Genomic DNA, 26,127 nt, shown 5'->3' with positions numbered 1-26,127 from the left:
GATTTCCCTGAATTATTCAGGATTTTTTCTTCCAAAATCAATTTCCCTGAGATTTCCAGGTTTTCCAGGTAGTGTATGAATCCTGTTACAACTGATTCTCTCGAACGAGCATGTGTCAATTCACACTTTAATTTCCGCTACTACAATAATATTTGTGCCCAAACAAAATATTAAAACTTGGCTCAAGGCAACTGGAAGATAATTTGTAAACATTCATATTCTGTTTCCTTCATTATTGAAACTAACTACAGGGAGTCCATAAAGTCCTGCAGGAAAGTAAAACTATATTTCTTGGAAACTACGTAATGTATTAAATACTTTTTGGTGTACTTACAGAAAGGTCCAAAGTTTTGTTTCAGCTTGTTAAGGTTCATCGCCAAACCTACAATTGTGCACCATTCAAGTCCAAACACTCTTTCAGTCTTTCTCGGAAACCAAGAATTGTGTGTTGGCGGTACTCGTCTGGAATGTCCAAAATCACATCAGTTATTTTGTTCTTGAGATTGTGCAGATTAGCTGGCTTCTGCGAATACACCTTGGTCTTCACATGTCCCCACAGACAGTAATCATAAGGCGACAACTCTGGTGATCTTGCAGGCCAAGGTGGCCTCTTTGGCCAATCCATCTCTCCTTAAATTCTTCGTTAAAAAACTGTCGAACTTGAAGGGCATAGTGCGGCGGTGACCCATCCTGTTGCATGTGAACCTCATTAACGATGCCTAACCTAGTAAGTTCTGGCAAAAGGAATGTCTGTCGCATGTTCAGATAATTGTTACCAGTTACCATCTCTTCCTCGAAGAAAAAAGGGCCGATAATGTGGTCCATTGAAACAGCACACCACACATTGACTTTGGGACTACCCCGCTTGTGCTCCTCGAATTCACGCGGATTTTCCACACACACACCAAATTCGGCAGTTGTGCCTGTTCAGTTTTCCCGACACGTGAAATGTGGCGTCTTCTGAAAATAGAAATCGAGACAGAAGGTCACCATCTTCTTGTAAGCGGGTATGCATTGACTCACAGAATTCCATTCTCATGTCACAGTCTTCCTCTATCAGCTCGTGCACAAATTTTAACTTATAGGGCCGGACCTTCAAATTGTTGCGTACGATCTTGTGTAACGTTGACTTCGGTATTCCCAGTTCCAATGACCTACGTTTAAGCGACTTCATTGGACTCCTGGCTACGCTGTCCTGCAACGTGTGAATCACATCGTCACTCGTTCCTGGCCTTCCACTGCGTGGTAAATCTGACACAATTCCCGTTTCTTTGAACTTCTCGTGCCACCTCTTGATACTTGTTTCTGCTAAGGGTGTTGTCCCATACGTTGTTTAGAACTTTCTCCGCACTGAAACGCAAGAATTTAATTCCGCAAACCACAAAACACATTGTGCCTTTCTTAAATAGACGCTATCTTAAGTTACGTAATTACCAGCGCAAACGTCATCAAGCATTGAGGCCAGCATCGAGCATTGTGGCCAGAACAAAACTTTAAACTTCCCTTTTTCCAACCCCAAAAATTTATACACTCAAACGTAACGATTTCCAAGTTATAGAGTTTTACTTTCCTACAGAACGTTATGGACTCCCTGTATTAGAATCAAACTCGTTAGGCGTGCAATGAAATGCCGTCAGCAATGAGCGAAAAGAGCTTAATCAAAAATTTCATGAATTATCTTTTAGTTTAATTGTATTTGAAGTCCAAAATCACACTTCATTAATATTTCAATAAAAAATTAAGTTATGATATACTACATGAGCCATTACAAGTTCATTTTTAAATTACCTAGAAACTTGAAAAATGTTATTATCTATACAAAAATCATGATCTATGCTCTCATAAAGCCTCGCCGCTGAAAGGGACGTTAAACTCAAAATCAACTCAACTCATCATGTTCTATGCATTCAATTATTATTTTTGGCGTTAAGTATGGTAGATTATTTTAGACTTATACTGTTCTTCCAATCACCAATTTAGTTTATTTTTGGGCAAAATTTTATCCATCTCTTGTTCGGATTGATTTGTATTTCCGTCCTTCAACAGCATTCGACCTACACAGAACGATACCTATAGTTTAAAATGAGATTTGAATCACGCTATTGCATTAAAAGCTCTTACACCAAAGAAACGTGCGTTCACCACTAGAGCAGTGAGGACAGTTCTATCTCTTGTATTTGAAAGATCGTCATTCCCTATCTACCACACTAGAAAAAAAGAAGAAAAAAAGAGGAAAAAGTGTCGTCATGCCAACAGTATATTTACCATATTTTGCCGTATATAATGTGCACCTAAGTTTTGGTGCCAAATTTTACGAAGCAAAGTGATCAGTATTATTTTCCTACATAAATTTATTTATATATATTTTTTATATTTTATTTTTATGAAGGAGGTCCCACGTGTTTCTTGGTAACTCTACTATTATCACAATATTTAGCATATTTAATAGATTTTAACTTAAAAGTGAATACATGAAAAGTGTCTCGAGATTTTTTCAAAACTTTTTCCAACAACTTCTGTAAAATATCACCTAACGTGGATTGCTAATTACCGCGTAAGGTGTAAAAGAAGTAACACACTACTCATGCAATTTTATTTTATCAAGTCGGCGCAACCTGTAATAGTCACAGTGCTTAAAACATGGTTAACAATATATTCATATTCGTTTCTTTATACTTTCATTGCAATAGTATGCTTAATAAATTCAATTGTTGTATTGCATTCTATTATCAGTAATTTGTATAGGGATGTCGCTAATGTTTTCAGAAATAACACTTTTAACAAATGAGAGAACATAAATACTGCACATCTCTAAGTCTTAAAAATACAAATCAGTGATGTTACACTGAGATCCAGAAAAATTCATCTGCCTTATATACTACCATTCTTTTTCTATTTTGAATATACTAGTAATAAAACGCCCTAGATATATTTTAGAAACTGTCGTCGGTAGTAATTTTGGAAAATAACTTTAGAAAAAGCAAACACTTTCAGAAAAATGTTCAAAATGTGTTTTTCTCTATATTTTCATATCTAAAATTTTGAAAGGGGACATTACTTTCATTCTAAACTAGCAAGAATTGTTTGCTTATATTATTGGCGACGAAGGGAATGAGAGTTATAATAATAATAATAATAATAATAATAATAATAATAATAATAATAATAATAATAATAATAATAATAATAATAATAATAATAATAATAATAGTCAGTGCATTACTTGTATGTTCAAAATAAGACAACGGTTATTTACAAGAATACATATATTTCAAATTCAAAAATTTATTTATTTACTTCAACATTGTTGAATAATGTGAAAATATTTCGTGAATGTTTAAAGTAATATAAAGTTTACTCACTTTCCACGACCAAAACCTTCTTCGACCTTTCCAACCTGTTTACATGTTTGGAGATGGACTTGTTTCAATTTATCCTTTTTTGTCTCTTTCAAATTGAACTCTTGTTTCACTTTCTCCTTTTCTGTCTCTTTCAAATTGAACTCTTGTTTCATTTTCTCCTTTTCTGTCTCTTTTAAATTGAACTCTTGTTTCATTTTCTCCTTTTTCCTCTCTCTCAAATTGAACTCTTGTTTCATTTTCTCCTTTTTCCTCTCTCTCAAATTGAACTCTTGTTTCATTTTCTCCTTTTTCCTCTCTTTCAAATTGAACTCTTGTTTCATTTTCTCCTTTTTTGTCTCTTTCAAACTAAATTCTTCAGCTGGTAACCTCAGAGACGCCTTCTGCAAATTTAAACAATGGCATTATACACGCTAATTATTAAAGGGAAAGAAACAAAATTTTAGTAGTATTGTAAAGAACTAACCGGAAAACAAGAATAAGGATGATGATAAAGTGTTACTCTTTGTAAACATTTCCGTTCAGAATACTATTAATAAACGTACTATATTATATATCCTTAAAAGATTTTACAATAACAAACCGCTCTTTCCTCACGTTCATACCTGAGTGAAGAAAACATGTATACGTATGTACGGCATGCCTATTAAATGAATTTTAATTTTAGTATACACAGTGTGTTAACGAATACTGAGTCATAAATTTGGAAGGTGATTCTGCATACCAACATACGAAAGAATGTCCATATGAACATACGCGTAAACCGCATAGTTTCCGAAAGAAGGCTGTCGAAAACAGGAGTAAAGCAATTTTTATTGCCTACTTTGACAAGCAATCAACATACTCTTGGTGGTCTAGGAATTCGTCACAGAAAACAACCCTGTTTCACCCAAGAGAGCGAAGAGACTACAAATCATACTTCTTTTTTTCTTTTTTCTTTTTTTCTTTTTTTTTTTTTTTTTTTTTTGTGCTTCCACCACACATAAGGAGGTGAACGATGACTCGTACGACCATATCACATGTTCCCAATCATCAGCGGTCCATGTCGCATATTTGCGGCACATTGGTGTCGTCCTAAAGCGTTATGGTTCCTTACCAGTGATTTCACGTGTTGAACCCGACCCTGTATTCCCGTGTCCATGTAAGTCCGAGAGGATAGAGGTTGCGGGAGGTGCTGCATAAGTTACTTCATTACTTGTACCGCAGTTACACGACGATTCTGAGTGACAATCCGTTTTAACGTTCGTCGGGACCTGTCATTGAAGGTTTTCTTCCGACCACTATTCCTCCCCGCCGATGAATTTTGTAAGAGGTCATCACGTTGGACACTATCCCTTGCGAAGTGTTTTCAAATCCAGGTTATTCCATTAAATTGATAGTATCAGTGGCTTATTTAGGATTTTGTTTCGGGGGAAGGGGGGGGGGCTATGCACAATACGTGAATAAGCACTTATATTTTTCCTTTTCATCCTTTAAAATCCAAACACAAGGGCGTCATTGGGGAAGCAGGGAGGCAATTACCCACCTGAATTTGAGAATATATTTTAATCGATTGTTCTCAAATATACTAGGAAAAAACGTGAAACTCGTAGGTCGGTGGACGATCTTACCCCCCAGGCAAATCTGAAATGACTCTCCTGCAAACACACGTTGAATATTTGTAATCTCATTTCAACTTAACTGATTTCATTTTTATGACCCTTAGGTCGGCCATAACAACTCATTTATTGGACAAATCGAATATTTTCGTCGATTTTTAATCACCATGCAAAATTAATATTTTATTCAAGTGAAGTTTTTTTTTTTTTTTTTTTTTTTTTTTTTTTTTTTTTTTTTTTTTTTGCTCTGAACGCTTTATAGCAGGTGAGAAACTACTTCCTTACTTTGCACACAGGTGTCTTTCAGACAGACTGGCGCGTCAATAGTACAAAGAAATCACTCTTTATTGAACTAAATGTTTATCTAATTAGCAGAGTACTTCGGAGAAGCAAACAGCAAACTTTTTATTTTTTCTTGAGTGAAGTTACCAACTCATGACTTTGGCTACTAAAACTATTTTGTGTATACTTTTCATATAAATGATTATCAAAGCTTGGAAACCTTTTTAAATACGAAATTGTTACATTGCAGGCCAGGTGGAACGGTCGACACACTGACGCTTTATTATCTCAACTACGGTGGGAATTGTGCTTGTAATCCGTGTGAGTTGCAGACAGAATTGCCAATCTGTATTCTTTTTTATTAAACTCTTTTATATTGGACTAACATGAGAGATATCCATTGGTGATACAGACCGAATTCCTGAAGTTGGTCTTCACATCTTGCTCTGTCTTGACCACGAATTTATTTTCTCATGGGACTAAACGACGTGATGCCAGGACTACGCAATATATCATGACTATATTTGCGTTGTTTGTGGATATAAAAATTGTGAATTTTCCATAGCAAATCCTAAAAGACACTGCCAAAGAAAGCCATTCTGTCGGGATCTTCCCAGGTGTTGGCAGAAGCAAGGAGTTCGCCCTTGGTGTTCACAACGTGAGGCACGTAAAAGTCTCTTTCGAAGGAACTTAATTATATTGTAGTACACATATGGCCTCGATTAAGTATTAAATAAATTTGTACGACTACAACCACAGCATACAATAAAAGAAGTGAACAAACCGTATTTTTTGTAATTTTATAAAGTGCGTCGTTCTTGAAGTAGCAAGACCTCACCGGGAATTGGTGCTTTAGCCAACCCTCCATACTTACTGCCCCTCTTCTACAGTGAAAGCGGAACATCAAAGTGAACAGTGTTTTAGTGCATGTGATAAAAAGAATAACCATAAGAGTAATATTGTAAGTTCTTTTATTTGTCATACATATACCGTAAATTGGGTATACTTTAGCCCTTTAAAGCCAACTTTGGCTCAAAGAAAGAGAAAGATTTGATTTTTTTCTACATGGTTATTACGGTTTCTATCAGTAAGAAAAGTCGTGGATCGAAGTATTGCACCATTGAGAACACATGAATATTGGCACTAGTGATTTGCCTCCGGAACGTAGGAATCAAGGTGCGATTAATTGTTGGCAAGTAAACATTTACTATATTTCAAGTTTCACAACTTTAGTTTATTGCATTACAGTGACGTATCTTGAATGCACAAGTAAGTAGAATATAAAAACATGTTCATTAGCGAATATTGTTAAGCTAACGCCTTAAATGGTTGTTCAATTACGCACAAACTATTAAGCGTTTAATTGCATGGAGTAACTTTGGCCCAACTTTTGGGGCAACATTGGCCCAAAGAAAATATGACCCGTATTTTCGTTTCTCTGTACGTACATTTGTTCGATTCTCTGTGTGGACCCCATAATTTCTCAGTTTTACAGTTTCATATCTCCCTTATTTGCAAACATTGATAACCCACCTTTTACTTATTTTGTTTCACATTTTATGCCAATTGTTTTAATTACATGAAATTGTACACATTCTATTTGAACAACTATAAGTTTGTGTTGGGCTGGCAACACTGCTTGTGTGACACTACTGTCGTGTTCTTGAACATGTGTTCTCCTCCCGTAGGTACCAAGTTACCTGCATACGTTTCATTTTCTGCCATTTTCCGGCGTTTTTGGGGTATAACTTTGCAGTCTCACTCGGTCACTGCTTGGTATATGTATTGTGAAGCAACTGTGAAATGATAAGATGACAGTGTGAACTCTTGATTTAATTTGCTAAATTCTATTTCATTATTTTATTAAATTACGTTTATCTTCTACAGAATCATGAACTCTTAAATTTCAAAAAACAAAACTTTCTATTCATGCTGTACATTTGTAGACAGCTTGTATAAGCATGTATTTCTCAATGGTCATAATTGAAATTAGCAATAAACACGACTAGTTTCCTTCTTGATTTTCCGCATTCCCTTCCGCCTAGCCTCACACTTCCCGGTTCACCAAACGCCAGATTCATCGTTTTACGGTTAATAATATCATGGAAGACGCATTGTGAAGAGAGAACTCGACGCCCCTAGCAGTTCAACAGGATTAAGATCCAGTTGTTGACTGATTCCATTGTTTCCAGATTCCTCCAGAGAAAGTCATTCATTATCCCAGATGACCAGGACGACGCCAGTCTCATTGGAATATCAGGCTAGTGCTCATTCTTCATTTAATAGTTTAATCCTTTCTCTTTCTCTCACCTTTCCCACAACTAGTCATTCTCAAAATTGAAACATTTGAATTTTATTTAAATTCAACCATAACTTATGCAGTTAAGTGCCGTGTTGCGCATCAGTTTCATCCCCAATTGTCTCATTCATTTCATGGGTATTTTAGAGATTATCCTGAGCTACAAACTGATGGCACATCGCGGCACAGTATTATACCGTACATAGCGCGTAAACAAGACATTTAAGCACCGAGTGATTTATCAGCACGATAATTAGCGGTCGACAATTAGTCAGGGTACTAATTTTCGTAAATATCTAGCTGTCACGGTTTGCATACGTCCGTTGTAAGTGTTGGAAATGGTCCAATATTAACCCTTTTAGAATTTCCACTTTTTGAGGTAAATTTTAGACTTTCACTCAAACAGCTACTGCTTCCTTACTATTTATCGTAGGATCATGATTCATAACTCGTTTCTTTCAGGATAAAGCACACTTTCCAAAAATATTACTCGATTGTCCTATTATACACTTTAAACACGAAAATCGGGTAAAAGCGGGAGATTTTTCGATAAAATTTTCGAAATTTTTGCGGCCCTCTGGCCTGGGCCTGAGTTCACGTACGGATCTTAATTAAAAAAAAAAAAAAAAAAAAAGAATATACATTACATATACCTTGCTATGTACATAATACGTGTGCATTTTTGTATTTATTTATTCACTTTCCATTGGCCCCAACGAGCTAATGCTCACATTAAGGGGCAGTACAATCCACTACGTACATATTTCAATAATAATAAAACATGGCAATATATGTTTGTCATACACTAAAAAAAGACAAAAGAAAGAAAAACTAAAGTAACAATAATGGAAGTAAAGTACAATTGTGCATATATATAAGAAAAGGAAATAAGTTGTCACTACTAAATGCATTTAATTTTCTATCTTTAAGGTCGAGAGAAATTTTTGAAAGTCTCAAGGTGACCCCCTCTTTGTATCTATCTATCTATCTATCTATCTATCTATCTATCTATATATATATATATATATATATATATATATATATATATATATATATAAGGGTGGTAGGTAACTCCACCGACAAACTTTGGGAGCTGATTTCTTATATGAAATGAAAGAAAAAAGTTCTTATAAACATATGTCGAAAAACGTCTCATTTCAGAGTTATAAACAGCCGAAAATTCGAAAAATCATGTTTCGAAACACCCTGCCTTAGAAACTATAGGACCTATAACAAGCGGTTTAAGGAATTACAAAGGAACTAGTACGCGAACTATCTAAATATCCATGTTTTACCATCCTGCCTTAGAATAGAAACTGTCAGCCCATGAAGCGAATCTTTTCTTTTTAATCTATGGCAGTTTTTTTTTTTTTTTCCATTAACATAAGAAATTTGATAACGATTAGATTTTAACGTGAAACATTGTTTTCAATAATAGAGATAGAAGTGTATAATTTGTCATAATTGTCCGGCATATAGAGATAAATTTAAATTGTCAGTCGATTGTTGGCAAATAACTCTTAGACATTTTTTAGTACAATGTTTGTTGCATTGTTTCGTTCCATATCTCTAGATGCTGCATATGACAACTTTCCTTAAACTTCCAACTTCCTTCCTTAGGACTTCTTAAAGCAATTTCGTATAGTTAAAGTATAAGTTTAAAGTGTAAATTTCATTTTGTAAATCCAAAATTGTCACGTAAGGATTAATATACTTTTGTTAATCTTTTTCGATAATTTTAAAGTAGCAGTTACTGGTAAATACAATAAAATGATCAATACCAACTTCAGTTTCTCATTTTTAGCACAAAGTATCTATTAAGCTTATTAGTAAATGTATTAAGGATATGTAGAATACAAGTGCTAATGTATTTTTGTCCATGTTAGTACATTTCCTTCCCATGGATGGGTCCAAACAGAGATATTTCACACTTAGGTTTATATTATAGGGAAATTTGAGGGGATTCCGGTAATTTTATTTTCCAAAGTTTGTAACCCTAATTCCTATCCAAGTATTGGTAGAGCTTTCTTGGGATTTATTTGCTAATTTACAAGATTCTCACAAGTACAATTCATTACTGTATAATGGCTATCGTAATAATATTCACAGTGGAATTGAGCATAAGTTGAAAATAAATCTTTGGTACAATCATTTTGACGCAATTCTTACAAGGGAGTTTAGTTTCATATGGTGAAACTATGATGATGTATTTTAGTGTGTGGTGTTTATGTGCGGAGACGGCTTATATTAGGCCAATATGGTAAGTGTCCACGTCTCTCATTTTTCCTTCCTATCGCTATTCCCAAACACACAAAGCGAATCCTCACCTACAGAAAATCTGATGTATAAAAATAAGTTGAAATCGATTGTTTTCTTCTTTCATTAATGTACAGAAAGCTTTTCTTTGGTTTTAATTCGAGATCTATAGATCTTATAGGTAACAGTGAAAGAGAAATCAGAGCTCTCTTATAATTATACGGTTCGTATATGCGACTTTGGTGCAGGAAACTCGGGTTCAATTGCCGGGGCTGAAGCTTATGTGATTTGAATCTCACATTAAGCTCTACGTCCACGTCTCATATGGCCTCGGAGCCGAAAAGGGACGCTAAACTCTAAACTAACCAGCCAAATATGAAAATCACACATGAAGCAGGTAAATTTACGAAATTAAGTTTTGGTTCTTAACATGAAGCCTCTAGGGAGTTACCTAAGAATTTTCATCATTAGTCGCACTTTGCTTTCAGTTACGAAACCACCTAAACTTAAAACGAGAATGAGATCGCCATGTATATAACACGATTGTAAACCGTAGAGTGAATAAGCCTAGTAACTGACGCACAATAGCTTACCTGGAAAGAATGATGAGATCCTACAGCTGCAAATGGAACTCCACCATAGTACTTGATCAGATTTCCCAGCTGCGTAAATAACTGATCAGATTCCCGACGCACTGGAAGGTTAACATTAAAGAATCCTGCACAAAACCAGTTATACATTTTGCTTTCGGAAAATGGACCTGAAATGAGAAAATTAGAACAGTTCAACTAATTAAAATTAGTGATTATCTAAAAATAAATGTAAGTCAAGTGTTTTTTTTTTTTTTTTTTTTTTTTAATACAGAGTGATTGGAAACGATTCATCGAGTTGGGAATGTTGTATTAAAAAAATGTATAGCGCGTACAGTAACGAATGATACATGAAAATATACAGAAGCTGTCCAAGTTTCAGACATACTGTTAGATATGTTCAATGTGGATTCTTTTCGTTATTTGATAATTTCTAAAGTGTTTACCTATTTTCATTTCCTATATTTTGTGTAAACAAGTGCTAAATTTTCGGTGATCCGAGTTGCTACCTTCTTCCGAGCCTTTTAGCTAGGAGTGAGTTAGAGTTTGATGAGTACTCAGGTAATTAATAAGGACAAGTTCCAACTCTGTGTTATATATCTTATTGAAAACGTTAATTAATATTTTAATCTTATTGAAATTGAAATTGCCTTTATTCATGAGGCGAGGTTCAGCCGTAGGCTGCTCTACCACCTAACCTAACAAAAGTACAATCAGGAATGTCACATGGGAATATATATAAAGATATTATACACGTACATATATAACGACAATAAACATATATTGTTTAGTTAACTACAAACTAATATTATATATTATATATATATATTGAAGAAAACCAATATGAAGTAAGAATATAATAGTTGTTCAGATACAATAGGCCTAATACTTGTCCTCTATACTACAATACCCTCATGAAAACTTTTGAGAAAACAGGTAATATACAGTGCCTGTTTTCGCATGTTTTGCTCATGTGCTACAGGTGTTACGTGTAAAGTAAATGGTTTGGAACAGAAACAGGCACTTATCCGGGAAATAACACCTGTCTTTGAATGTAATAATTCTTGTCCTGACATGAAATCACATGTGTGCACTGTACATTGACTGATCAGTACCTGTGCGACGCGCATGTACATGCAATGTTCAGAAGAAAATGTTGCGGGCTGCAGACATGTGCAGATGAGCGAATGTAAGTTCATGTCTAGCACGTGGTATTTAGTGAAAACGTATCTGCGTATGTAACGGTACCAACACATACACTGTACTCCACCGATATTGTAAACATGTACATTTGCGTTCCAGGCCAGCCGGTATTTTAAATGTTGAACGAAAATTTTCTGCACATTACATATAATGTGTTCCGTTTTTTAACGTGATTTTCAGCTACACTAAATTTCAAAAGAAATCTACTGTGAACATGAGCTGTTTTTTCCCTGTATTGCCGAATGTTCATGCAGGTTCCAGAGATTTGTTCATCTAGCAGGAGTTTGTCGTTTACATGTCTGGTACATGGTATGTTTTTAATACGGAAAATAGGATTTCCAGGTGGTTTGTTTTAGCAGAAAAGAGTTGTATAAACATGAACTGTACATGGTATGTAGTAATAGATGTATTTGCAGGTTACAGAGAAACAGTACACTGTCTGAAACATAAAAGAAACATGTCCGGTAGACAGAATGTTTTAAATCCGAGAAAAGGCCATTTTCAGATGGGTTTCTCATAATAACAATAAAAAAAAAAAAAAGAAAGCTGTTTTGTAATTAGGTGTATGTTGCTTGTATCAACATCATGTACATGCAGTGTCCAGCTACATGTTGCTTTTGAATGAATTCTTGAATTTCCAGCAAAACAGACTAATCTCGACAATATTGGAAGGCTCACTGTGTGGGTAGTAATTTGCAGGTGCGAATTTATATTTTCCTGGACCAGCAGCAGATACTGGTATGTTTAGAAACACTGTGTTGCTGGAAATTCAGTCTTGATTCTTATTCCTTCGGCAAAATTTCGAACTCAAGTTTCATTCAACAGTGTACACATTTTATAATTACCACAAAATGGAAAATAGCAAGTAGGCCTAAAGACCAGGGACAGGTTAAAAAAACGAAAATTGTGCCCTATAGTGTAGATGCCCACTAGTTTGAAATAATGGCTGCCATCCTGAAATTGGGACCTGTGCATTCAGTGTTAACTAATCGAAAAATGTAGTGTTCGTATCGTCTGAACCGCCTATTTCCAGTTCCCCTTTCACTGTATGTTTGCGATCCCTGTACATTACATGTTCAGTGCTCTCGAACAATACTAGAATAGCACTGGTCTTCTTCCTTTTACATGCAATGTTCAGCGGATGATCAGCTGCTGTTGAAGAGAAAACACGTTAAGATCAATTGCAAAACATGCAGTCCACAGATGTTCCGTTCGGTTATAGGTACAAAACATGTGTTTTCCAGGTACAAACCAAGTGTTCACTTCTTCCTTGTTTACCTGTGTTTTTCCGTTTCCAGGGACTGAACACGCAATGTTTTTAAAAAACATGAGCACATGATCAGGCGTAAAACAGTGTTCCAATTTCAAGGGTTTTCCAGGCGTATGTTGTACATGCGCATGTACGGTACGTGTTTTTTTCTGCTGGGTATGCATACAAAATTGGTTTACTTGCTGCAGTCTAAGGCGTAGGTGTTCAAGCTAAGTTTCTGTTGATGTAAAAGATGATCCTTTACCCTACGTTTGAAGGTCAAGAATCTTTTGCACTCGATTATATCGGAAGGCAATGAATTCCAGGCTCTCACAGCTGAAATAGAGAATGAATTCGCTGCCTTTGTTAATGTATGCCGCGGGATGTAAAATGTACGGGAACGTTTTGTTTCGTATGGATGGATTTCATTTCGGAACGTCAGCTTACTTCTAAGATAAAGGGGGCCATTATTGTGTATGACCTTATGTATCTGGCAGTACAGATGCAACAAACGCCTCCTTGACATTGTTAGAATGTTGTTTTGATTTCGTAAGGGCAGTATATGTACACATTTTCGCGTGTTATAGATAAATCTCATGCAGGCATTTTGAACTTTTTGGATTGATATTGCTAAGGATTTAGTAATGGCTGGTCCATATACAGAATCGCAATAGTCGAACAGTGGAAAAATAAGCGTGTTCACTAAATACAGTTTTGTGTTCTGATTTAGAAAATCATTATATTTATATAATAATCGCAGAATTGATATTGATTTATTAGATACAGTAGATATATGTCGCTTCCAGTTTAACTCACCATCTAGTATTAATCCGAGATTTTTTACTGAGGGTGAGTAATCTAACGGCGTGTCTCGAATGGAAATATTAATTTGTCCAGTTTCCAATTTCCTAAGATTTTCTCTTGTTCCCATGACTGTAAATAAGCATTTACTTACGTTTATTTTCAAGGAATTGGACAAGCACCAATCACTAAATATTTCTAAGTCCTCATTGATGAGGGCTGCAGTTTGTAAGGCGTGCTCTGGAGACGTGGTTAAGCAGAGTTGTGTATCATCCGCGTACAGATGTAGTCTAGAGTGTAGCTTTGGTACGTCTGCTGTATATAGACAAAATAGCAGAGGTCCTAGTATTGATCCCTGTGGCACTCCTCTTTGAAGACTGATTCGGTTTGATACTGCAAGCTTAGGATCTCTTAATACCACTCTTTGTTGCCTATCCGAAAGATATGATCTGAACCACTGGATCGTGTTGGTGGAAAAGTTATAGTATTTCATTTTAGCTAGGAGTAAGTCGTGATGAACTAAATCAAATGCTTTAGTAAGGTCTAATAATACCAAGTATGATATCTGGTTGTTATCTAATGCTCGAAAAATGTCGTCAGTGATATGAAGTAGGGCTGTGGCAGTGCTATGAGAATTGCGAAAACCTGATTGGTGTAGGGGTAAAATATTATTATTAATGACGTAATCATTGAGTTGGTTATGCACAAGTTTCTCCATAACTTTGGACAATATTGGTTATAGGCTAATAGGCCTAAGGTCGTTTAGAGATTATACATTTTGCTTTTTCGCTATAGGCATTACAAAAGCTTCTTTCCAGGATAATGGAAAGGAGCATGTGGTTATGGAATAATTTATTATATGTGTTAATGGTGATATAATGTGTGGTAAAACAAGTCTAAGCATCTTTCCTGTAATGCCTTCGTGTCCAGCTGCATTCGAATTTAAATTTTTAATAGCATTCTGAACATCAAAATTGCTTATATTACGGAGTTCAAATGAATTCATACTTGAACAGAATTTAGTATTATTATATACAGTTAGGCGGTTTTGAACTGCATTCTCGTCGATATTTCTATCATTACAAATTTCACCAAAGTGCGCGTTAATCGCATTGCAGTCTGCAAGATCATCTGGTAATGCTTGGGAATTTTTTCGACTACTAATACCGAGGGTTCTTAATTTATTCCACACGTCCTTGGAGCTCAGATTATAACTATTGAAAAACTGTGTGAAATATGCTCTTTTCTCTTGTCGTATCACGGCTGTAGTAAAGTTCCGTAGTTGTTTGTATTCATTCCAAAGAACATCAGTTCTTGTCCTTTTGAATTTGAGATAGGCACGATTTTTAAATTTTATTAGAAGCTGGACGTTGTCAGTTAACCACGGACTGTTGTTTCTTGTAATCCTCGAAGAACATAGAGGGGCATGTTTATCAAAAATGCTAACTATGGTGTTTTCTAAGAATTCGACTTTCTTATCTACGTCAGGTAGGTTTTCAATTGGTTTCCAATCTATGCGTTCTATATCACTAGTGAATTTGGACTGATCAAAATACTTAAAATTGCGATATGTCTTTATTTTGCTCTTGTCTTTTGTTGTTTTTTCTAATTGCAAACATATATATGCTAAAGAGTGATCTGAAGTACCAATTGGTAGTTTTACTCCACTGGAGTGAATTATATTGATATTACTAGTAATAAATACATCAAGAAGTGTTTCAGTGGTTTCAGTGATGCGTGTTGGTTCGTTTAAGATTTGCGACAGCTGAAAGCTATCAAGTATTGAACATAAATAAGCTGTGTCACGCTTCGAAGGCGTAAGGAAATCACAATTTAGATCTCCTATGATGAGCAGATTATCAGTCATAGAGCCTACATTCGTGATTACTTCTTCGAGCATCGCCAATTTAGTGTATGCATCGCTGGGTGGCCTGTATATGGCACATATGCCTAACCTAACCGAATTTATGATAATTTTGAGACATACACAGTCAATTTCGTCTTTATGCGAGACATCAACATTAAGCAGTTTCACATTTAAATTACTACGGAAATATACAGCAACTCCTCCTCCTCGCCTGTCCGCCCGATCACTTCTCAACAAACGATAGTTGTTTATTTCAACGGCTGATGAGTTTAGGGCACTATCGAGCCATGATTCAGTTATGACAATAAAATCATATTTTTCCTCGTTTGCCAAGATTCGCAATTCGTCAATTTTTGGAGCAAGGGAGCGAACATTTGCTTGAGCAATGCTAAGCCTCGTTGATTTTTTATCGGGAGGTCTATGCCGTATAAAAGATTCATTAACTTTTCGTTCCTTCATAACACTGAAACATGGCTTTTAAAAGTGAATCCCAACAAGAGTAGATCCATAACATTTACCTTGAAGAAAAATATTGTATACACCTCACACAACATAAACGGTTGGACCATCACAAGAGTCAATAGTCATAAAGATCTCGGAGTTACTTTTGACACAAAACTAACTTTTACAGATCACATAACGCTATCACTAAACAATCGATGCGTCTTCTAGGACTTCTGTACAGATTAACAGAAATACAGAGCCTCTCTTCCTTAGCAACGATCTACAAGATAATAATTTATCCTAAAATGGAATATTGTTTACCTATCTGGCCAATGGCATCTTTTACAAATCTATCCCGCCTAAACTCTGTCAGTTCTAAGCTTCTACCTTACAATAGTACGTTTTAGAGTACCTCGAACACGTGCGATGACAAAGCACGTACTGTTATGAATACTAAATATCCATCTACCTGACACTCGTCATAAAATCAGTGATCTCAAACATCTGTACAAATATCATGGTCAACTCAGGTCCGAAACGCTATTCTCCAAATTGTATTTCCGAATTCCATTCAGACAAACATGTAACACGCATCTTTTTCATATAGTACGACCTAGATTGTCAATAGTTCATCGCTCTCTGTTCTACAGGCTTCCTAAGTTATACAATGAAATGTCACATACACGCATAGATTTATTTAACTCTGAAGCTGCACATAACTCTGCACTACGAAGTCATTTTAATGAATAAATTCTAGGCAGCTCTTGTAAACCTTTCTTGTTATTACTTAGATATTATTATTATTATTATTATTATTATTATTATTATATGAATAATAATAATAATCGAGAAAATCATATTATATGAGTCTGGAAAATAGTGTTGTCAATAACAATATGTTTTTCTGGAAAATATTTAAAAATTCTGATGGCAAGCAAATACCAACTGAAATGAAACATAATGATAAATCAGTTACAGAATTAAATGATGTTGTGGAATTATTTAAAGATGTTTTTAGTGAAAATTTTAATTTAGAATTAGGACATTACCCAGATAGCCAGGTTATGAATTCTCCTTCGCTCATTAGCAACCATGACGTCATAGATATACCGAATATCACTGAGTCTGATGTAATTCATGCAATCAAAGTTATTAAGGCGAGCACAGCTCCTGGTCCTGACAATATCCCCTATTATATAATTAAAGCCTGTAGTACCGAATTGTCAACTGTTTTAACAAATATATTTAATGCATCCCTGAGAATGGTGAGTTTCCTTCAATGTGGAAACAAGTATACATTGTACCAGTACACAAAGCAGGTGATCGTAGAATTATAAAAAATTATAGACCAATAACGCTAGTCAACGCATTTTGCAAGATTTTCGAAATTATAATACACAAACATTTATATTTTAATGTAAAAAACAAATTAACTGAATTTCAGCATGGATTTTATAAAGGGAAATCGATTGTAACAAATCTTGTACATTTTACTGATTTTACACATTTAGGACTTAAGAATAGATTACAAGTAGACACTATATATATAGATATGTCAAAAGCTTTTGATTCCATAGAGCATGAACTTCTTATTGAGAAATTAAGAAACATAGGTCTATCTCCATTGTACATTCGATGGTTTGTAAGCTATCTAGCAAACAGAACGTTTAAAGTAAAAATTGGTCAAATAACCTCTAGTTACGGTTATATAAAGAATGGCATACCTCAGGGATCTCCTCTGGGACCCCTTCTTTTTTCAATATTTATTAATGATTTGCCTGAGAAAATTAAATACTCAAATATTTTGTTGTATGCCGATGATTTAAAATTATTTAGAATAGTAAATAGTGAGTATGATAACTACTTACTACAGGAAGATCTAGATACTGTTAGTACATGGTGTAAAAGTAACTTATTGAAAATAAATTGTGAGAAAACTAAATACATATCATATACTAACAAAACCCAATACTACGTGAGCAAATATGTAATTAATGGAGTAACATTGCATAAAGCCGAACAGATTAAAGATTTGGGTATAGTGTTTGACAGAAACATGAAATTTACCTATCATATAAATGACACAATCCAAGGGACTAGAAGAATAATAGGGTTTATTTTCAAACAATGGCCTGAGTTTAGAAATGCCAGTTCATATGTATATTTATACAAGATGCTAGCAAGATCAAAATTAGAGTTCGGTGTAGTTATTTGGAATAGTATAGGTATAACATTGGCAAACAAAATTGAATCAGTACAAAAATGTTTTATTAGGTTACTCTGCTATAAAATGAATAGAGATTACTACTCACGTAGTTATGAATATTGGTGTCAATTTTGGGGATTGCAGGCACTGAGCGACAGGAGAAAAGTTATTGAAAGAGATTTTATTAAGAAACTACTAGACAATAGCTATCATAGTGAATATTGCTTGCATAATATAGGTATAAGGGTACCAATGTATAATACAAGAAATAAATCAACATTAGTTCCTTTGAATCAGAAATCTGTAATTTTAAGAAGATTGACCGATTCTTTTAATTTAGTTTAATTTTTTATCAGTATAAAAGCATGAATTTTAGAGCTTGACAACTATTATTTTTACTGTTTATGACGACTGTTTTGATACTTAAAAAAAAGGTGTTAATTTGACAAGGAATTATTAATCCGATATTATTTTACTATATTTTATCATTATGTTTTATTGTTTTAGTACGTAGCTTACATTGTATGTAATATGTGTTTATCTTGTCTGATAAAGTGCTGTATTTTTGCCGTTAGGCTGTTCATGGCACAGAAATAAACATTATTATTATTATTATTATTATTATTATTATTATTATTATTATTATTATTATTGCCTTATGTTATCATCTCTTAGATTTGTTAGACATTCCAGTGTAAACTGGCGTTCAGCTGTATCTGGAATTAAGTTCGTAAATAAATAAATAAAATATATAAATAATATCCAAGTGTTGGTTTGCCAGATTTCAGTATTTTCCAATATTAAACAAAAACTTCACTAACTTAGACCTGTACTTTCCCGTTCTTTGAACTTTTATTGGAGAGGATAGTTAATTACATAGATAATTACTTCATTTTGCACTTTTTTTTGTTCGCAGTTTTAACTTACTTATAAATGTTCAAAGATCCACATTCAGTATCCACACAGAAAAAATACTCACTAGTTCAATTATAGTCACTTGAGCACAAGACTGTTCAATTACAGTTCTGAATAAATAGTTCATTTTTGCATAAAAATATTCATCGAAAAAACACGTTACTTAGACCCAATAGATAAAAGTTAAAATTAAATAATCGAAGGGTTTGAGTTGACTTAAGAAGTACGAAAGTGTCCGAGTTTTCAAACTTACGTAAAAAATTTCCGATACAACTAAAAATTACGAACAGTAATTACATCTGAAGTGAGTAGCAGTATTCAATTTTGAAATTATATTCTGAGAGCTATCTAGTGAGTGAGACTTTAATTAATTAGTAATCAACTATTGCTGAAATATTATTAATTATTTGAACTTCTTCATCATCGGCATTGGAAGAATGTAAAGTTCTGTGCCCTATTTATAAAGTATATTATGTGAGTGAGTGTTTGCATTGCAGTATTATTAACAAACGTTTTAATATTATTATTATTATTATTATTATTTATTATTATTATTATTATTATTATTATTATTATTATTATTATTATTATTATTATTATTATTATTTCGTATTTTTGATAAGTATTTGCGACAAATCTTAGATTATTGTAAACATTCGACTTACGGAAATTTTGACTTAACGCAATGAGCCCAGGGACGATATACTTAAGTCTATCTATACTACAACTTTAAGCACAGACTGATTTGATTTTAAGTTTAGCGTCCCTTTCAGCAGCGAGGCTATATGAGACGTGGGCCTACAGCTTAACGTGAGCCGAACCACCAGAGCTCCCACAGGGAACTTCTAACACAGAAATACAAAACGATTAGTATTTTTTTGCAGTTTAAACGTGTTACTTATGTACCACATCTGATTTCTACGATAATTATTAACATTTTGAATACGGTATCTATAATAATCTTTTGAAATTAGTGTTCTTATTACTTACCTTAAGCTTACCAAACTCCTAATCTAATCCTAACTATAAAGGTAACCAAGAAAGTTCTGTCGCTTTTTGTGGAGATCTGTTTTCAATTGGCCCTCACACCGTGAGTTGAATACAAATGGAGATAAGGCGAAGGTCAGTTGTTGGTATGGGTATATCCAACATACTACCTGGTTGTGGCAGTTCAATTACACCGTAAACTTGCGTAAGGACAGAGTGAACATGGAATCCATAAGGCGTCATAAGGGCATGTATGCTGTACGAATTCAAACTGAGGTCAAACGCCACTGTAACGGGCAGAAGATATGCCAGGCCTTTGGTGAAAGTGTCGTGACTATACGAATAGTGCAGCGGTGGTTTAGCAAGTTTAAGGACGATGACGAAACACTCGAAGACGCACCACGTGCCGGAAGACCAACACATGTAAAAAATAAAGATCTTCAGGCAGCAATTGAGGCGAACAGTAGCCAGACATGTGAGGAATCGGGACTACAATTCAGTGTGAGTGGAAAAGCCATTTGGCACCACCTCCATCAACTTGGGAAGCACTAGAAGTTGGGTCGATGAGTCTCACATGATTTGACTCCGGGCCAGAGGGGATCGCGAGCAGACACCTGTGTTTCTTTGCTGTCTCGTCTAAGGAAGGAGCTATTTCTGGACAGGGTGTTGCATGTGATGAGAAGTAGGTCCTGTACGAAGCTCCACGACGCCGTTGTCGTTGGTTAGCATCCCATGAACCGGTTCCAAAACAGCCGAAACCAGCACTGCACCAGAAGAAGGTCCTTCTGTGTGCTTGGTGGACTGCTCGCAGCATCGTGCATCAGGAACTGCTACCAGCTGGTCAGAGCATAATGTAACTGTGTACTGCCAGCAGTGGAGCCGTGTTCAAGAAAAAATTCAAAACTCTGGAGCCAGCACTTCTGAATCGCAAAGGAGCCCTGCTGTTACAGAACAACGCTGAGCCCCACGTGGCTAGGATGACTCGGGACACCATTCTACGCCTTGGATAGGAAACACTATTGCATCCGCCATACTCCCCGGGCATTGCACCGTCCGATTATTACCTGTTCCATTCCTTGGACAATCACCTTAGAGGATACCAGTCCAAATCCCTCGTAGAGGTGCAAAATGCACTTGATACTTTCTTCGCTTCACGGCCCACCAAGTTCTACCGCGATGTAATCCATGGCCTTCCAGAACATTGGCAGAAGATCGTCGATGCTATTGGGGCTATTTTTTGATCTTCCAGGTACGTCTTAGGTGACATATTGATGTTCGAAGGTGGTGGGTGAAACAGCGATAGAACTTTCTTAGTTTTCTTTATAGAAGGTTCGGAAAAAAGTAGAGGCCCCGACCATTAAGAATTCAGCAATTGCATACAAATGAAACTCGGAATTGGAAATCGGTGATTATTCATTTTAGTAATAATACTAAAAACGAAGATTGCATAGTTTAAATATATTGAGCTGAATAGTACTCAAAGAACGTCAGGAACACATATTTATAACGCATTAAAACAAGCACTACTCACAAAAATCAAGTAAGAAAAATTCAAATGAATTGGCAACTATGATATTTAAATTGATTAAGTACACAAATACGAATGGCAGAATATATAAGTTTACTACATAAATTCACTCTTTATAATTTTAATTGTATGGATATACACCATGTCAACGAAACTACAAACTAGTTTAAACAAGGGTTTGGTACATAAACAGTTGTTTGTGCTGTATTGAAAGTACTTATTTATTTAGGTGCATTCCAAAATAATTATCTTTATTTATAACCTAGTTAACTAGGAGCAGTCTATCTATACGTTGATTTTCGTTTAAAATAATGTGTTTTTTTTTTTTTCGCAAATCTGATAGGATTTACACATTTCTAAGAATTTTAACGAACAAATATCTAAGGAAACATAAAGATACGTAAATCTTGCTGTCAGAAGAAGAAATCTAATGAGGATTTGAAATATTGCAAATGTTTATTCAAAATATGTCTTCAGGAAATATAGAGGTGAGTGAAGCAGTTGCTTATCATCCTCTTTCTACTGGACAACGAATGCTACCTTACCTGCTATCTAATCGTTTTCTTATAGAGTACATTTTGTTACATAAAAATTAACTTTTATAACAAAAATTCACGGAATAAATCGCCCGAAAATTGGTCAATAAACTAAGAACGTACTTAGATTGCTTTACATTATATTCTGTAGTTAGTTTCATAAGCAACATTTATTTAATGATATAATTTGACGCATACATATACAATTTGCTAAAAAATATCTACTTACTGCGAATTGCATGTGTGTTACTCATGAAGGCGACCGCGTTTCCCGAAACAGTATAGAATAATTGCAGTACAATTTAGACGCAACAAGTAATTATTTTCTAACAAATTTAAAAAAGCACATTAAATATTGAATGTTTCCTGGCAGTTGTCAGCATTGTCAAGACTGAAAAAGCTTTCAAGGGAAGATAGGATGTAGGAAATTAATTACAAGTGAAATGCAAAGTGAACAGTATAAAAAAGTTCAATGTTTCATTTCATATGTAATTATTCTCATATATCATACATAATCTTAAAAACATATATCTTACCAATGCTCACAGATGTCCGCGAACATTCCACGTTTAACACCAATGTAACTACACACAATACAGAAGAACAATAATTCTCAAGCGTTTTTGCGGAAGAAGCGGGTTCGATTCCCGGCGGGAAGCTCATGTGGTTTGGATCCCACATTAGGCTGTAGGTCCTCGTCTTATACATAGTCCCTGTTGAAAGAGAAGCTAAATTCCAATCCAATTAACAAACCAAGCAACGATCCGAGCGCTATTTAATAATTACTAAGAAGATATTCAATGAAATACAATATTAGATTGGTGCGAATGAATTGTCTGTGACCAAGTACGTCATTTCCAAAAGCAAAAAATGAAAATTACAATAGCTGGTTAAGCAAAATAGTCGTCATTTGCAACTACACACTTTTGTTATCGTCCAGCCAATAATTTGGTTCCTTCGCGAAGTAAGTCTGGAGTTGGTGATGCGAAGATGTCCTCACCTGTACATTGCACCGTCCGATCATAGGGGAAGGTCTTAATTCCTTAAAGATGGGAGAGACGTCAGGAGAGTGTACCGGAAGAGGAAGGATTTCCCACTGCAACTCACGGAGGGTTTACATAGTAATTTGAACCACATTTGCGCGTACATTGTCCTGCAGTATGAGAACAATCTTTCTTTTGAACATTTCTGGCTGGTTGGCTGCAAGTTGAAAATTTCAGAGTTCAGCACAGAAACGATCCACAGAGATGGTTTCACTTCGACGGAGAAAGATAATGGACCAAACTCACCATAGATCACCATACCAATATCATCATCTTTCAGGGGTTTTGGAAATGATCACACAACCAATGTTCTTACCATTTACAATTCACGTAGCACGTCCATTTTTCCATCAAAAGTGAATATTCAATGCAGAAAACCTTTCTGGTTATTCCTTACAGAACTATACATCTCCAGAGGGCGATTCTTGTTGGCCGGTGTCCATTCATGTGACAGGCATAAGACCAAGTTTTTCACCTAACCGTTTGCATAGGGCCGCCGAATTATAGTAGCATGTATGGCGTATGCCTGACTCATCTGCAATGGTGCTAACACATTTCCGAGGGTCCGCTTCCACGGTGATCCTAAGGACCTCATCTGAACATGATCTGAAATCGATGCCCACTTTTTTTTCTTTTTCAATGCTGTCACTGGAATGAAATTTGACAAACCATCGGCGACATTCACCATTCTTGGCCCAAATGCACTGTTATTTTTATTTTATTTTATTTATTTATTTATTTTTGAGGCTTGCTATGGAGAATATTTTAGTTCAAATTAATAAGAATCACTCGCATTTGTGTGTTTTCTATGGTACACTTTCATATAATTCTATTCAACAATGCACTATCTCTTTACTATTTAGGTACTCTGACCTGTCTCGGGACATCTACAGAGTTTGCCACGTTAGATGCGTAACCTTAGTCCATCATTGTATTGTGTGGTTGAGGTGAATTTCCCATCTGAGGTCAAAATAGACATTTCAGTCGTACCAACTTAATACAGTCTTACGTTTTCTAAGAAGAAAAGCAAATATGAACGAAATAGAATACAAGGCAACTACTGCTCAAAGATTATTAAAAAATATTGTTGTGCCAGCGGAAATAAAATCCTATATCTCGTTTTTCCGTGTAAATGATCTACAATTATGCAATCAAAGTAGAGAACTGATTTAATCACTAGTTGCTCACAAGCAAACACTAGACAGAATTTTCCCAGACTACGCTAGTCCAATGATCTGCTTTTTCTGCGGTCTTTCGACATTTTTCCGTATACGTACAATATTGCACAAAAATTCTACTTAAAATTGATTGCATTCTCTGAACTACCCACCCAAGTTTCTACGCGAGAAACTTACAAACATAAACATACATGAAAGAAGGAACCAACAGAGATTTTCTCTCACCATACCTTCTACAGGTTTATGAAATTCAAGAGCGAAAGATGTTAGACTGGACCGCCAATCGAAGCCAGATCTTCGGTTTACCAAGCCGGTATCTTAACCACTGTGTTACCTAGCACACCTCCCGATCAGTCGATCACTTTTATCTTTGAACATTAGATGCTCAGCCGTAAACATTAAGTTTAAAACATTAACGGATTTCAATTTTAGTTAAATGACCACATTATCTTTATTATTATTATTATTATTATTATTATTATTATTATTATTATTATTAATAATAATAATAATAATAATAATAATAATAATAATAATAATAATAATAATAATAATAATAATAATAATAATAATAATAATAATAAATAATTCTGGAGCAAGGCCTACTGGCTGACTTGTGACACTCATGTCTTTGGGGTGATGCGTTGTCAGAATATCAACTACCTATGCTGTTAATATTGACTGTTTAGATCGGAGTTCGGTACTTCTTGCTTTTAAATAGCTGCCCATCTGTCCCCACGATGCGTCGTGGATACCTTAATGCCAATACCATTCTTTCCCAACTTTGACAAGCAGTTATAGAAGGTTATAAGGAAGAACAGTCTGATCATCGTTGGTTTTACAATAACTCTATTCGCCCTTCGTTCCCAAGTTAAATACTTCAAAACAGAAAACAGCATGAGGAACTAAGTACAAGCTTTAAGAATAGCAGTTTGATCTTAAATTATTATATTATTAAAAACAAAATTTGGAATGTTTTACAAGAAAATACGAAGTTCTTTAAAGCGAAGTTGAACAGTTGGTATGAGTGTTAGTATGGTTTCACAATGTATATTATAGTAACTGTAAACTGACACTGAAGATCACATAATAAACAAGAGGAAATAATTTCTATTATTCTGTTTTTCCAAAACATTTACCCCAAGTAAGCCTTATGGATACAGATTCAAAATAATTTGGTCATTCATCCACAAATTGCAGCCAAAGAAGTAACAGGAGGCCACACATATTGTGGGATTGTTGTTCAGTGCATCTACCCTTCAAGTGGGTTCTTTTAAATTAAATTCAAGGTATTAATGATTCAAAAGTACGTTTTCTTCTTTGAACAGGAATGATACCGGTAATGTGAATTCAATTAACGTAAAACTTTCATAACAGACACTACTAAGGATGACAAGGGGTCATTGAAACATGTACGGAAAAGGTAATAATAAGAGTTTACCGTTTGTTTATATTACGTGAATCGTTCAAGGAAAAAGGTTCCTTATTTTGTTTTGGAGAAAGTATGAGCCCGAAAACTGACAAGAAAGTAGCAATGTATTCTTGAGTCTTTCCTCTACATTTATCACAAAATTCAATGTTCATGTGGGCTACCGCGCATACACGTCGCGTGATTTGCATGAGTCATGTAGTGAGAAACCTGTCCTGGACATAAGGAGTAGCGAGTCAGGCGAAACGATGTGTGTTGGCGGTGTGGTGAAAAAACAGATTGGTTCTGTGACCCGGTATTAGTGGGAAAATGGCCTTTGCTCCTACTAACATCCACAGGAAGCTGGTTGTCCTTTAT

At 35.1% G+C, this 26,127-nt stretch overlaps 1 protein-coding gene across 3 annotated transcripts in view; it reads right to left on the bottom strand.

Annotated features, from left to right (window-relative positions):
- Positions 1 to 26,127, bottom strand: part of LOC145688075 (uncharacterized) — a 100,678-nt gene that overhangs the window by 49,223 nt on the left and 25,328 nt on the right. For all 3 annotated transcript variants that reach the window (XM_081761796.1, XM_081761797.1, XM_081761798.1), the window contains exons 5-6: positions 10,388 to 10,554; positions 3,363 to 3,742 (exon numbers count right to left, since the gene is read on the bottom strand). In XM_081761796.1, the coding sequence (XP_081617922.1) occupies positions 3,363 to 3,742; positions 10,388 to 10,554 (547 nt within the window). The remainder of the gene's footprint in view (positions 1 to 3,362; positions 3,743 to 10,387; positions 10,555 to 26,127) is intronic.

This window comes from Thermobia domestica, chromosome 6, assembly GCF_964235325.1.
Source record: "Thermobia domestica chromosome 6, izTheDome1.hap1.1, whole genome shotgun sequence".
Lineage (NCBI taxonomy): Eukaryota > Metazoa > Arthropoda > Insecta > Zygentoma > Lepismatidae > Thermobia > Thermobia domestica.
The sequence above is the reverse complement of the archived record's forward strand: the minus strand, read 5'-3'. Positions and strand labels throughout refer to the sequence as shown.